Source organism: Canis lupus, chromosome 8, assembly GCF_011100685.1.
Source record: "Canis lupus familiaris isolate Mischka breed German Shepherd chromosome 8, alternate assembly UU_Cfam_GSD_1.0, whole genome shotgun sequence".
Lineage (NCBI taxonomy): Eukaryota > Metazoa > Chordata > Mammalia > Carnivora > Canidae > Canis > Canis lupus.
In genome coordinates this window covers 39,115,207-39,127,933 of record NC_049229.1, presented here as the reverse complement: position 1 = coordinate 39,127,933, position 12,727 = coordinate 39,115,207, and the positions used below count along the sequence as shown (strand labels likewise).

The 12,727-nt window shown below is 39.2% G+C and overlaps 1 protein-coding gene across 2 annotated transcripts in view; it reads right to left on the bottom strand.

Moving 5' to 3' along the window:
• Positions 1 to 12,727, bottom strand: part of MTHFD1 (methylenetetrahydrofolate dehydrogenase, cyclohydrolase and formyltetrahydrofolate synthetase 1) — a 57,156-nt gene that overhangs the window by 36,321 nt on the left and 8,108 nt on the right. For both annotated transcript variants that reach the window (XM_038544919.1, XM_038544920.1), the window contains exon 2: positions 7,084 to 7,168. In XM_038544919.1, the coding sequence (XP_038400847.1) occupies positions 7,084 to 7,168 (85 nt within the window). The remainder of the gene's footprint in view (positions 1 to 7,083; positions 7,169 to 12,727) is intronic.

The following is a 12,727-nucleotide window of genomic DNA, read 5'->3' as shown; positions in this document are numbered from 1 at the left end:
TGGAGAGATGAACACAGGGGTATTACCAATCCCTCCCCAAATAAGGCTGACCTGATTCCCACTAAAAAAGCCACAAGAAAAAAAAAAAAAGTAGGGGATATCTGTATCTGCCTTGGAAACTAAGCAAAGGGGCCACAGGCCTGCATGAAACATGTGGAATTTGCCTTTGAGCTGACACACCAGAACAGAGCACGGAGGGCTGAGTTGTCATCAAGCAAGAAAAACACCATAGCTGTGGGAGACCGGAACACCCAAAAAGGCATCTTCTGTACCCTCTCTCCAACCCATAGTGGCAGTGGAAAGTTCTCTCGCCCAACTCCACAGAGAAGAGAAACCAGCTGGGGTGGAACTAAGTCTAGCTTAAACAGAGACACCTATGCAAGGCAAAAGGCAAGGCAAGGGGCAGTCTGCGGCCCTCCAGGCAGAGGAAAGCATGGTGCAGAAGCAAATCCTCTGAACTACCACGCTAGGTCTCACTATGTTCCCTCCATTACTTTAATCATGAACATATAGATATAATTTTTCACCATAGCCACCTATCTGTAAAATATTATTCTACAAATTTATTTTTTCCACATTCCAGGGATTGACATTAAGTTCAGTTTCTCCTAAGACTGCAGAGGGGAAAGACAATAGGCCACTAATACCACAGACAACAGGTGCATGGCTCCTTTAACGGGACAACCACAGAGAAAGAAGTTGGCCTCAGGAGCAGAGTTGGTCATGCTGATGCTGTCACTGGAAGCTGTCCTCAGGGTCACAGAACCTGGCCTTACTCTTAGTTTAACTGTCCTTCATACAGATAGCTCTCAGTTTTGCTTGGGTTCATCTGAATTTCAGGAGTCAGATGAATCCTTTGAGAGCAATTTTCTTTTCTTTTTAAAGATTTTATTTATGAGAGACACAGAGACACAGGCAGAGGGAGAAGCAGGCTCCATGCAGGGAGCCCGACGTGGGACTCCCAGGTCTCCAGGATTAGGCCCTGGGCCGAAGGTGGCGCTAAACCGCTGAGTCACTGGGCTGCGATGGAATTTGCTTTTCTATGGGTTACCTGCATCTCAGTGCCTTCGCTGCTTCCTGTGGGGGAATTGCTAGAGTTTCAGAGCCTCTCTTGTTTCTTCCTAGGTCATTTCTTATATGTGCTCCTTGCTGTTACCACCCAGCCCTCAGGTTATCATATTTAACACATTCTGGGATTCTTAGATCTAAGTAGGAAAGGAGGTGGTTCCAAATACAACAGTATTGTTCTTCACATATTCATTACTATTTCTAACTATGATGTTTTTAAAATTTAACGCGGATATTAAATGGCTTGACTGCTCACGGCCAGTCCTTTTTAAGCCACAACTTCTCTGTTCTATAGTTTATCTTCATACATTCCCCTAGGTAGTTGAAATGTAACTTGAAGTCACTTTCCCAGAAAAAGTATGCGGGCATTTTTCTGAGTCTACGTGCATCTGAAAATATTTTTCTGCTTTTTTTGCACTTGACAGGATTCACTTGGCTGAACTTGGAGTCATGACATTTTCCTTCAGAGATGCTACTTACCTTCAGCATCTAGTGTTACAGAAGAGAAGTTTTAAGTCTTTTGTTGTGGTTCTTTTACAGGCAACTGTTTTCTATCTGCATTTTTCTGAAAGAATTTTTCTAAAACTCCAAAACCAGGGGCACCTGGCTGGCTTGGTTGATGGAGTATGCAACTCGTGATCTTGGGGTTGTAAGTTTGAGCCCCACATTGGGTGTAGAGATTACTTAAAAATAAAATCTTAAAAGAAAACCAAAAACCATAAACTCCAAAACTGCCACCAATTTCAAAAAGAAAGTGTAATAGTTATAAGCATATATCAAAGTTTTATTATAATCCTAATGCAAAGGAAAAGACCTCTTAAAAACCAATCCAAAGACTCTCAGTATATACATTTTATTTTTTCTTATTTCTTTTATTTTTTAAATTTATTTACTTGAGAGAGAGACAGAGAGACCACAGAGACAGAGGGAGAAGTAGGCTCCCCATTGAGCGGAGAACCTGATGTGGATGTGGGGCTCAATCCCAGGACCCCGAGATCATGACCTGAGCCAAAGGCAGATGCTTAACCAACTGAGCCACCCAGGCGCCCCAGTATGGACATTTTACAGAGGAAGATGATTACACAATCATTGATAGACTAGAGACTAGATGCAGAAAGAATGTTTAGCTGAGGAACAGTAGATTCTTGACTGACAGTGAAGTGAGTAGGTGGAAGGCTGGTTTCTGAGAACAAATCTTAATCCCATCAATTTATCAAGAAAAATCACTGAAACATTTTATCAGTAATGCTAATTTCTTCCTTGAAAAAGGTGAATTACATTATTCTAAAAACGTCCTATCCATGAACAAGTTAGGGACTTTTTTTTTTTTTTTAAGATAGTGGGGGAGGGATAGCGAGAGGGAGAGAGAAAATCTCAAGCAGCTCCATGCTCAGGGTGATGCTGGGCTCCATCCCATAACCCTAAGGTCATGATCTGAACCAAAATCAAGAGTTAGACACTTGACTAAGCCACCCAGGCTCCTTTTTTTTTTTTTTTAATACAAGAGTCTGCAAACTATTTCTGTACAGGGTCAAACAGTATATATTTTAGCTTTTTGGGGCCACGTACTCTGTGGCTTCATTCTTAACCCTTTCCAACCTAGGCAGCATTTGGGTATGGACCACAGTTCACTGATCCCTGGATTTTTGTTGTTTTAAGATTTCATTTATTTTATTTTAAGAAAGAGAGAAAGCATGATAGGGAAGAGGGGCATAGAGAGAGGGAGAGAATTTCCAGCTGACTCTGACAAGCACAGAGCCCAACATGGGCTCAATCTTAGAAGCCTGAGATCATGACCTGAGCCAAAACCAAGAGTTGGATCCCAACTGACTGAGCCACCCAGGTGCCCCACTGATCCCTGTTTTATACCATAAAATATCTTGAGTATTGGTTTACTCATCAATTTTTCTTTCTGCTTTAGTAACCTTCTATAGATATTCAGACCAGTTGAATTTATTGATTTCATTATTTTACCGTATGTATTTTGTGAGGACTGAGTGAATTACTATATGTCTAGCATTCTGAATAATTCCTGGTAAGAAGCAAGTGTTAGTTGTTTTATTTCTAATAATGAAAGTATTCTATGTGCTAAATGGATAGAAATAGAACCTCAATTTTAAGTCTTATAGTGAAAAGTCTCAATTTCCTTTAAGTATTTAGTTAGTTGGGAAGTAACCAGTCCATCATTTAAAAAGGAATTCCAACTTTGAGGTGCATACCTGAATCAGATCATGAATATCCTTGAATGCAATGCTAAGTAATTAAGAAAACAAAAAGGGAAAGTAAATAGGTCTTAGAGATAGACAGATCTGGGTTCACATCCCAGACCCAGGTCCTTCCTGACTGGTTTTGGGCAAGCTACCCAAGATCTCTGAGCATTGGTTACTACAGCTATACGGAGACAGCTTGTAGGACTAATACTCAACTCAGAACAACTAGAAATACATACAAATCATTTGGACTATAGCAGACACTGTACAAGCAGTACTGTCATTCCTTCTATTAAGGACAGGGTGGGTGTGGTTGGATGGATTATGACCAGTTCTACAGTTGTAGCTAAAAAAACAGACAGGAAGTGTCCAGATTAGAAGCCTAAAACCTGTAAGTAGGTGACTGAGTAGTGGCCTCAGAGGGTGGGAGCAACAGAAACCGAAAGGAGGAAACAGATCCCAAGAGCTTAGGAGAGGCACAATCAATAACATGATATTCACTAAGGGGATTTATGGGACTGAGGGAGAGAAATCCTAAAGAGAAGAGCTTGGGTTTCTGGTTGAGTGTGTGGGAAGTTGGTGTCAGTCACCAGGAGGGAAAAAAAACAAGAGGTCTGAGGCAGCAGGGATGTGATTACAACACAACGTGTAGGCCTTGCATCATGGAAAGATGTTGACTCTGCTGCTAAAGTGCAAGATTAAAATATTCTACCAGTTTTATTGGCAAGGGCACAGGAGACAAGCTGCAGAACAGTGTTTATACAATGAAAACACTTGCGATCAATAAATTTAAAATATGGGCTTAAAAAAAAAAATAAAATAAAATATGGGTTTAGAAGTCAATCTTAAAAACAGGAAAAAAAAAATCACAATATTGCTAATATTAGAATTTTTTTGAATCCCTTCCGGAACCTTCTGAAAGGTTTACAGAAATAAAGTTCTTGCCTACCACATTTACTCTTTCTGCAACAAGTAATTCACAAGAATAAGTCAGGAAATAACTGGTCTCCCAAATGTACCAAGTGAACACCCACAATATATACCTCATTAATTTGCAAAAAAAAGGAAAAACCACCACAGCAGAGAACACACCAGGCGGAACCATAGGCCTTCTGCGCTTTTCCGCTCAGTGAAAGCCTCTTAGATAATGAACAGCAATGGGGGGGGGAATATTTAAGAACTATTCACTTTGAAATTCTTGATGAACACAGTATAGAAACTTAGCAAGGGATTAAGTGATAACACATAGAGACATACATATATAGAGAGAACTGTCAAATAAGGAAGCAGGCGTCTTGAAGGGCATTTCAAATGAAAGTTATCAGTCTACTGTCACCCAGATCAACCCTTCAAATATGCATCTATTTGTCCATACAACAGACATTTATTGATGCCTCCTACCAATTTACTGACGGTGTCCTACTGGATGAATCAGGGGCTCAGGAACCCTGGAGAGGGGACTAAATCAGGAAAGATTCTCTCAGGCAGCTATACAACTAGGAGAGCTCACTTAAGGAAAGAACGGGTGGAAAAGAATCTTAATGGGCTGGGCCCTGGGGCATTTGAATGGTTTAGGTATCAGGAAAATGAGGAACAGTTAAGCAGAGGAAGGGAAATGAGAGGTGTTCTAGAAACCAAGAATCTGGGATCCCTGGGTGGTGCAGCGGTTTGGCGCCTGCCTTTGGCCCAGGGCGCGATCCTGGAGACCGGTGATCGAGTCCCATATCGGGCTCCTGGTGCATGGAGCCTGCTTCTCCCTCTGCCTATGTCTCTGCGCCTCTCTCTTTCTCTCTCTCTCTCTGTGTGACTATCATAAATAAATAAAAATTAAAAAAAAAAAAAAAGAAACCAAGAATCTAGAATTCAGAAGAAATTCAGATTAGAAGCTACTGACCTTGAACTGGTATTGAGAGCCAGATTAAATTGCCAGATTTGGGGCAATGGTTCCCAAAGCAAGGTTCACACACTCTTGGGGGAACCTTAAGACCCTTTCAGAAGCTCTGTGAGCACCAGACTACCTTATCATGATACTCATGATGTCATCTGCCTTTTTCAACTGTAGGACTGACATCTGTATTGACACTGCACAGGTAATGTTGGGTAAGACTGCTGGTGACTTAGCACAAAACAAGGCAGTAGTACCAAACTATACTAGTCATGGCCACACATGCTCCACAAAACAGATGCCAATTTCACTTAAGTGCTCTTGATGAAGCAGTAAAAACGATTAATTTTATTAATCCTGAGCCCTTGCATACATGTTTTTTAACATCCTGTGTTGAGAACTGGGAAGCATTCGTAAAGCACTTCCATCCCACATAGAGGTGGCTGTCATAAGGGAAAGCCCTTGTGCTTTTTGGCCTTGCAAGCAGAGCTGCCGCATTTTTAAATGGAACACTATCTTTACTTGAAAAAATAACTGACAAACAATGATTATTCACGCTTGAATATTTGGCAAATATTTTCTCAAAATTGAACAAAGTGAGCCTGCTACTTCAAGGAAAACAGCTAACAGTATTTGTTGCCAATGGTAAAATCTGAGCTTTCAAGTGAAAATCAGAATTTTTAAATCCACTCCAGTGAGCCTGACAAACTTCTCAATAATGAAAGACTTTGTCTCATGAATTTGTTGGCAATATAACACTTGTGATTTTCTTTATATTGTATAATGAAATGCATTAACATTTGGAGATCTGCATAATGCAATGAACCATTATTTTCCAAATGAGAAATGAAGAACAAAACAAATCCTGCATGGGTAAATATCCATTCAAACTGCAACATATTACAATGCATTTTCATGTAACCAAGTATGAAAGTTCACTGATACAGTTTCAGATCTCACACTGCAACTAAGCTGTAAAACTTTATAGAGTCTTGTTGTAGTAACAAAGAAAAACATCCACAATTATCTGGGAAGAAGACTGAAAAAACTCTTCCCTTTTACAACTATACATTTATAGGAGACCAGATTTTCTTCATCTATTTCACTCAAGCCAGCATGTCGCAAAAGGCTGAAGGCAAGAGCAGACGGGAATCCAGCTGTCTTCTATTAAGCCAGATAGTAAATAGTTTTTGCAAAATAGTAAAGCGTTATTGCAAAAATGTAAAATAATGTTTCTCCTTACTATATTTTGTTTCTTAAAAGTTATTTTTTCATAAGAATGTTACTTGTGCTAACAGAATAAACTTACTATTGGCATTCTTTATTAAATGCATACAATTTTAAAAATTATTTTAATTTCTTTTTTTTTCTTAAAGATTTTATTTATTTATTCATGAGAGACAGACAGAGAGAGAGAGAGAGAGAGACAGGCAGAGGGAGAAGCAGGCTCCATGCAGGGAGCCAGGTGTGGGACTCGATCCCAGGTCTCCAGGGTCATGCTCTGGGCCGAAGGCAGGTGCTAAACCGCTGAGCCACCCGGGGATCCCCTTAATTTAATTTCTAATGCAGTAAATATCAATGGGTAAATCCATATAAACAAAAGCTCTTTAAGGTCTTAAATTCTGACAAGTGTAAAGCGGTCCTAAGACCAAAGGTCAAAGAAACACTGGACTAGGGAAAAGGCGCCCCACAGAGAATAGCAGAGGGACAGGATACACAAACATTTCCAAGTTGAGCTGAAGACAGGTGGCCTGAAGACAGGTGGCCTCATACCCTGAAAAGGTATGAGGAGGCTTCACAAAAAATAAAGCAAAACAAAACAAAAGAAAACAAGAAAGGGGAGATGAAGCGCTTACTGTTGTAAGTGCTACTGGGAGGTTTGGAAAGGAAGCTATTAGTGGAAATATGTGATCATAATACCTGTAAAATTGCCAGGCCTGGTATAAAACCAGGAACTTGTTCCTTCATCTGAGTGACTTCATTCTTCAGTCTCTCCCTTATTTGCCTAGAGGAAAAAGAAAGGTTGGAATTAACATTGAAAGTTTCAGGCAGAAATAAGCCTTGTGGATGATTACATGTATTTGTCTTTTAAATTCAAAACACCAGGACGCCTGGGTGGCTCATGGTTGAGTGGCTGCCTTTGGCTCAGGGCGTGATTCTGGGGTCCTGGGATCGAGTCCTGCATCAGGCTTCCCACAGGGAGCCTGCTTCTCCCTCTGCCTAGGTCTCTGCCTCTCTCTTTCTCTCATGAATAAGTAAACAAAATCTTTAAAAATAAAAATTAAATAAATTCAAAATACCTTCACTGAATAGACATTAACTGGTATAATATGTACTACAAATTTCTCCCCCATTTCCCAAGACTCAAGTAGACGTGGATCTTTTCTAACTCCTAATGACACTGACTGTCATGCCATGAGGTATGGGGACAGTTTGTTTAAAACATTTTACTTGACAACATTCAAAATTATACAGTGAACAAATGAAAACCTGAACCAATGCTTCTGGAAAGCTACAAATCCTCATCTTTTTCAACATTTCCTCTCCAGATGCTATGTGAAAAAATTCTGCAGGAAAGAACTAGAGCTCACACCTGTTCAACTTTCCCAGGTAAGATGATCACAGGATAGCCACATAAGGCTGAATGATAATCAATGAATCCCACTCCAAAGTCAATATGAACTTATAAATTATATTCTAATTCACGAAAGAATTTTTCTTACAAAAGAATTTAACACAGGATCAAAAGTATAACCCCACATGAAACAACATCTTAATTTAAAAATTGATTGCATCAATTATCTTATACAATAATAAATTCAAAAGAATGAATAGACTTGGATTTTCTTTCACTGAAATTTGACCTGAACAGAGCCCATAGCTCTGTTTTGACACAAGAGAATAAGAAATACTGGAGCCGTCATGTTTTCACTGGCCTACCACTGAAATGCCCCAGCAGTTCTAACCTTGCCTGCTTTCCCTGCATGACTGGATGTAGTGCTGGGCTACTTAAATCTTTCCTGTCTCCTCCCTTCCCTCCAACCATTATATTAACACAAACTCCTAGACACAGGTTCCTGCTGGTTCTCCTTTAACTGTCCTGGCCTAAACAAAATTCAGTGGGGTGGGGGGAAGGGGGGAGCATCTCTAGGCACAGTGTAAGACAATAATAAGAACCAACAGCAATAATAGCTTGATACAGGTATTCCCTGCTTTCTAAAAGTTCAGGTTTCTCCACTTTGCTTTTCAGAAAGATCTATGTTAGTACCTGTTTCCACTAACCCAAAAGAATCCAGAGGATTTTCACTTTTATGGAAAAAGGCAAAAAACAAAAATAGCATTCAGTGTTTGTTTTGCAGCAAGCCCTTACAGAGACACTACCCACCTCCTTCCCAGGGAGCTCAGCATCTCAGTATCAACCCACTACAGCTCTGAACTATGTCTGTGAGCATCTGTGCTTTATCTCGATTTATTCTGTGCATCTATTAGCGAAATGTGTCTTAAGGTATCAGAAAAGTCTTAGCGAGGTTATTTTTTGGGTCTGGAAATGCTCAAAAAATTTTCCATATGAATTAACGGTAACTGCTTCTTCACTTTGTGCCACTTTGGCTTGTGAGCAGTTTCATAAGAACACTGTACTTTCAAATAGTGAGAGAAACCTTTATGAGATTCTCAATCATATGAGGTAACCAAGGGAGGAGAGGCTTTCCTCTTCCCAAAGATGTAGAAACAGGCTCTGAGCAGTTCTGTGGCTTTCTGAGAGCCAATTAGCTGAAAAAACAGCAAGTGCAAAGGCCCTAAGTGGGTAAAAGAGGTCCAAGAGAAGCAGTAACCAGATTAGGTACACTAAGGTAGCCTGTCTTTTATTGTGTATGTGATGGGAAGCCAAGAAAGGACTTGAAACAGGACTGACAGGATAGGACTTAACATTTCTAAAGGATTATTCCTGGTTGCTGACATGACAGGACTTAACACTTCTAAAGGATTACTTCTGGCTGCTGAATTGGGAACAGACTATGGGGGAAAGGTGAGAATCACAGACACAAGCAAGAAGCTATTCAAATTGCAAAAATCCAGGCCAGAGGTGATGGTGGCTTGGACTTGAATCTGTGGTATGCTGGCAAGAAGTGATTGGATTCTAGATGTATCATAATGAAGCACAGAGAAAATCCAGGGCTACAGATGACTCTGAGGTTTGGGGGGTTGTAAAATAGAGTTGGAAAGACTAACAACCACAAATATTTTAAGGCATAGAGCAGATTTCATACTGATACTGTGAATTTATTTACCAAATCTTATAAGGGTTCTAGAATAATGACCACATGAGATCCAAAGAAGGGAGTCTAGGAACAAGTAAAAAATAGTAAGTCTACCCAGTAGCAAGCTATGAGAACCCAGTACTACAAGGCAGTGTAGGTGGAAAGCATTTCAGGTCAATAGGTTAAGAGTAAAGAACAAAATGTTCCATGTTTTCTTTCTTTCTTTCTTTCTTTCTTTCTTTCTTTCTTTCTTTCTTTCTTTCTTTCTCTTTCTTTCTTTCTTTCTTTCTTTCATTTTTTAAAAGATTTATTATTCATTTGAGAGACAGTGTGTGTCTATGAGCAGGGGAGGGGAGGAGGGAGAGGGAGAATTTCCAGCAGACTCCATGCATGGGGCTAGATCCCAAGGCCCTGGGATCATGACCTGTGCCGAAACCAAGAGGAAAACGCTTAATCAACTGAGCCACCCAGGTGCCCCAAAATGTTCAGGTTTCTATGCTATAATTTAAGTGGATCTAAGTATGCAAATTTATTTTCTAAAAAAAGATCATAGATTGAGATCAGTTACACTGATCTCAGAAATCAGAAAGATTTGTTTTAAAAGCTAACATTTAGGCCTCTTTATGAGACATGGTCAGAATAGCAATGAGACATTTAAAAATGCACATAAACCACAATCAGCAAGAATTAGACAGCTCAGAACACTAAAGTAATAGGCAGAAAGTTTCTGCTCTGGCCAAGGAAAAACAAAATCAAGATAGTTGAATTACATCTCCATGGTCCCTTAAAATTTTTTCTCTGCTTGGTTTTCTAATTTGGCTAACTAACTGAAGAACTCTGAAATGAAAAGTTAAAATAACAAAAGCCAAGTGTTAAGCATGCCTGAAGCTAAGAGACTATAAAAGACATACATAGAGACAAAAATTAACACTTCCTCCCTCATCCACCTTTATTTTAGGGTTAGAGAGCTATGATGAGTTAAATGGTAGGAAACTTTAGTTTTTATAGTTCCTTATTTCAAGAAAGTTAAAATGCTAGAATAATTTCTGAAACACTGAAACCTACAAAATCAATAGAAACTTCCTTGAGTTACAGATGCCTTGATTTCTAGCCATGGCCCATGAGTCACACTATCTTGGTAAAGATTCTGGGGCAAAGTGAGGCAGAAATAGGCACTTGGAGAGATGCCCTAGATCCCTGAATAGTAGATCTTCGTAAGCCAGAGTCTCACCATCCTGCATCAACATTTTCTCAAACCTAAGGGAAGATATATCTCAATGTCAATGTAGGAGAAATCAGTACTAGAGTCAGTGAATGTGGTAACGCAAGTAGCAGTAAACCATTAAAGTCTCTGGTCCTGTTGGGACTGATACTAGTAAAATAATCATAGCCAACTAGATAAACAGACACAGATGCAGTTTTAACTAAGTTGCTACTGGCACCTAGTGGATAGAGGCCAGGGACGCAACCAAATAACCTACAATGCACAGGACAGCAATTATCTAGCCCAAATATTAACAGAATGCAAGGCTAAAAAGCACTGCTATTGGCGCCTGGGTGGCCCGGTGGTTGAGCGCCTGCCTCTGGCTCAGGTCGTTATCCCCGGGATCCTGGGATTCGAGTCCCTGCTTCTCCCTCTACCTATGTCTCTGCCTCTTTCTGTGTCTCTCATGAATAAAGTCTTAAAAAAGAAAAAAAAGGAGAAGCACTGCTATTGGCCAATAAAATGCAATGCTTGGGTTTATCTTTTTTTTTCCCCTAAGGAAGAAAATCAAGGTAGAAATCATTTATATTTCAACTTGTCAAAATGTGTTTGAATCTCTACAGACAAGAGTCATGTGCATTATTATTGGTTTTCTCCAAGTCAAATTTTGCCTCATACAGTTGTAAAAGAGCCTAATCAATAAAAGTCAAAGGTCCACATCCCCATAGAATTGTATTAACTCCAGAGTCCTGATAAACCAAAATAGTCACTCAGATCTCTTTTGCCCAAAATCTTGTAAAATTATTCCTGAAAAAGTCCACTACAAATTACAACTCATTCTTTAATATGATGGCTCATTTTCAAATTTTGGACATTTTACAACTGAGAAAAAAAAGCACTGCTAAAATTTAACCCAACAGGAACAATTCAACAGAAGCTATAGGCAGAAAAAGGAGGCAGTAAAGGGTATTTAACCACCTAAATGAACAAAACCCTGTCTCAGTTAACAAAACCCTGAATTGGAGCACAAGCTTAGAGTAATTCTCAAATGATTCTCAAAGGTACACAGAATATGCCGTTAGGAACTGATCAGAGAAAAAGGCAGGGCATTCATTTTCAGTATGTAGGGCTTTTTTAAAGGACACAAATTTGTTTCTCCTTGCAAAGAGTATATTATTGTTGGAAGATTTTAACAGTGTGTGTATAACATAAATGTTTTATTTGCTTTATTTTCATGTTGTTCTTTGTTTCATTTGTCCATAACAACTTTTATACTGCTTAAAAATATTTCAAATAAAAAAAAAAAAAGGCCATGTGGTTCCTTGTAAAAACACTTGTGATTGTGAGGCCACCTAGCGTTCCAAGAAATACATATATTTCAAATTCCTAGTTAAGTCAAATTAAAAGACTAAATTGCCTACTTTTTTTTTTTTTTAAGATTTATTTATTTATTCATGATAGACAGAGAGAAAGAGAGAGAGGCAGAGACACAGGAGGAGGGAGTAGCAGGCACCATGCCCGGAGCCCGACAGGGGACTCGATCCCGGGACCCCAGGATTGCGCCCTGGGCCAAAGGCAGGCGCTAAACTGCTGAGCCACCCAGGGATCCCCAATTGCCTTCTTTCAAAAACTGATTGTCTTCAGGGATACATGACATAATAGTAACAACTACATTATATCAGTATACAGAACAGTCAACTAATATCAGTACTTTGCTTCATTATGGTGAAGAATAAAATATTTAAAATAAGAATTATTATAATTAATCCAAATACACACTAAATTTGACAGGTATCTCAAATATATATTTGAAAGCTCAATATGAATCTCTTTTATGCTCCAATAAAAAGTTCATAATGTAAAATTCTTCATCCAATGCTCTCAAACTCTCTCAAAGAACTAAGGGAAGGTAAATTGCCTGATATTCATGACATGAAAATGGCTAAATGGTATAAGATTTTAATGAATCTTCTAATTCCCAGAGAGTGTACAGGTCATCCATAGACACAATGATAAAACCACCACTTACCTTAAGTTTCTAGATCAGGGTTTACCAATCTCAGCACTATAAACATTTGGGCCAGATATTCTTTGTTGTGCA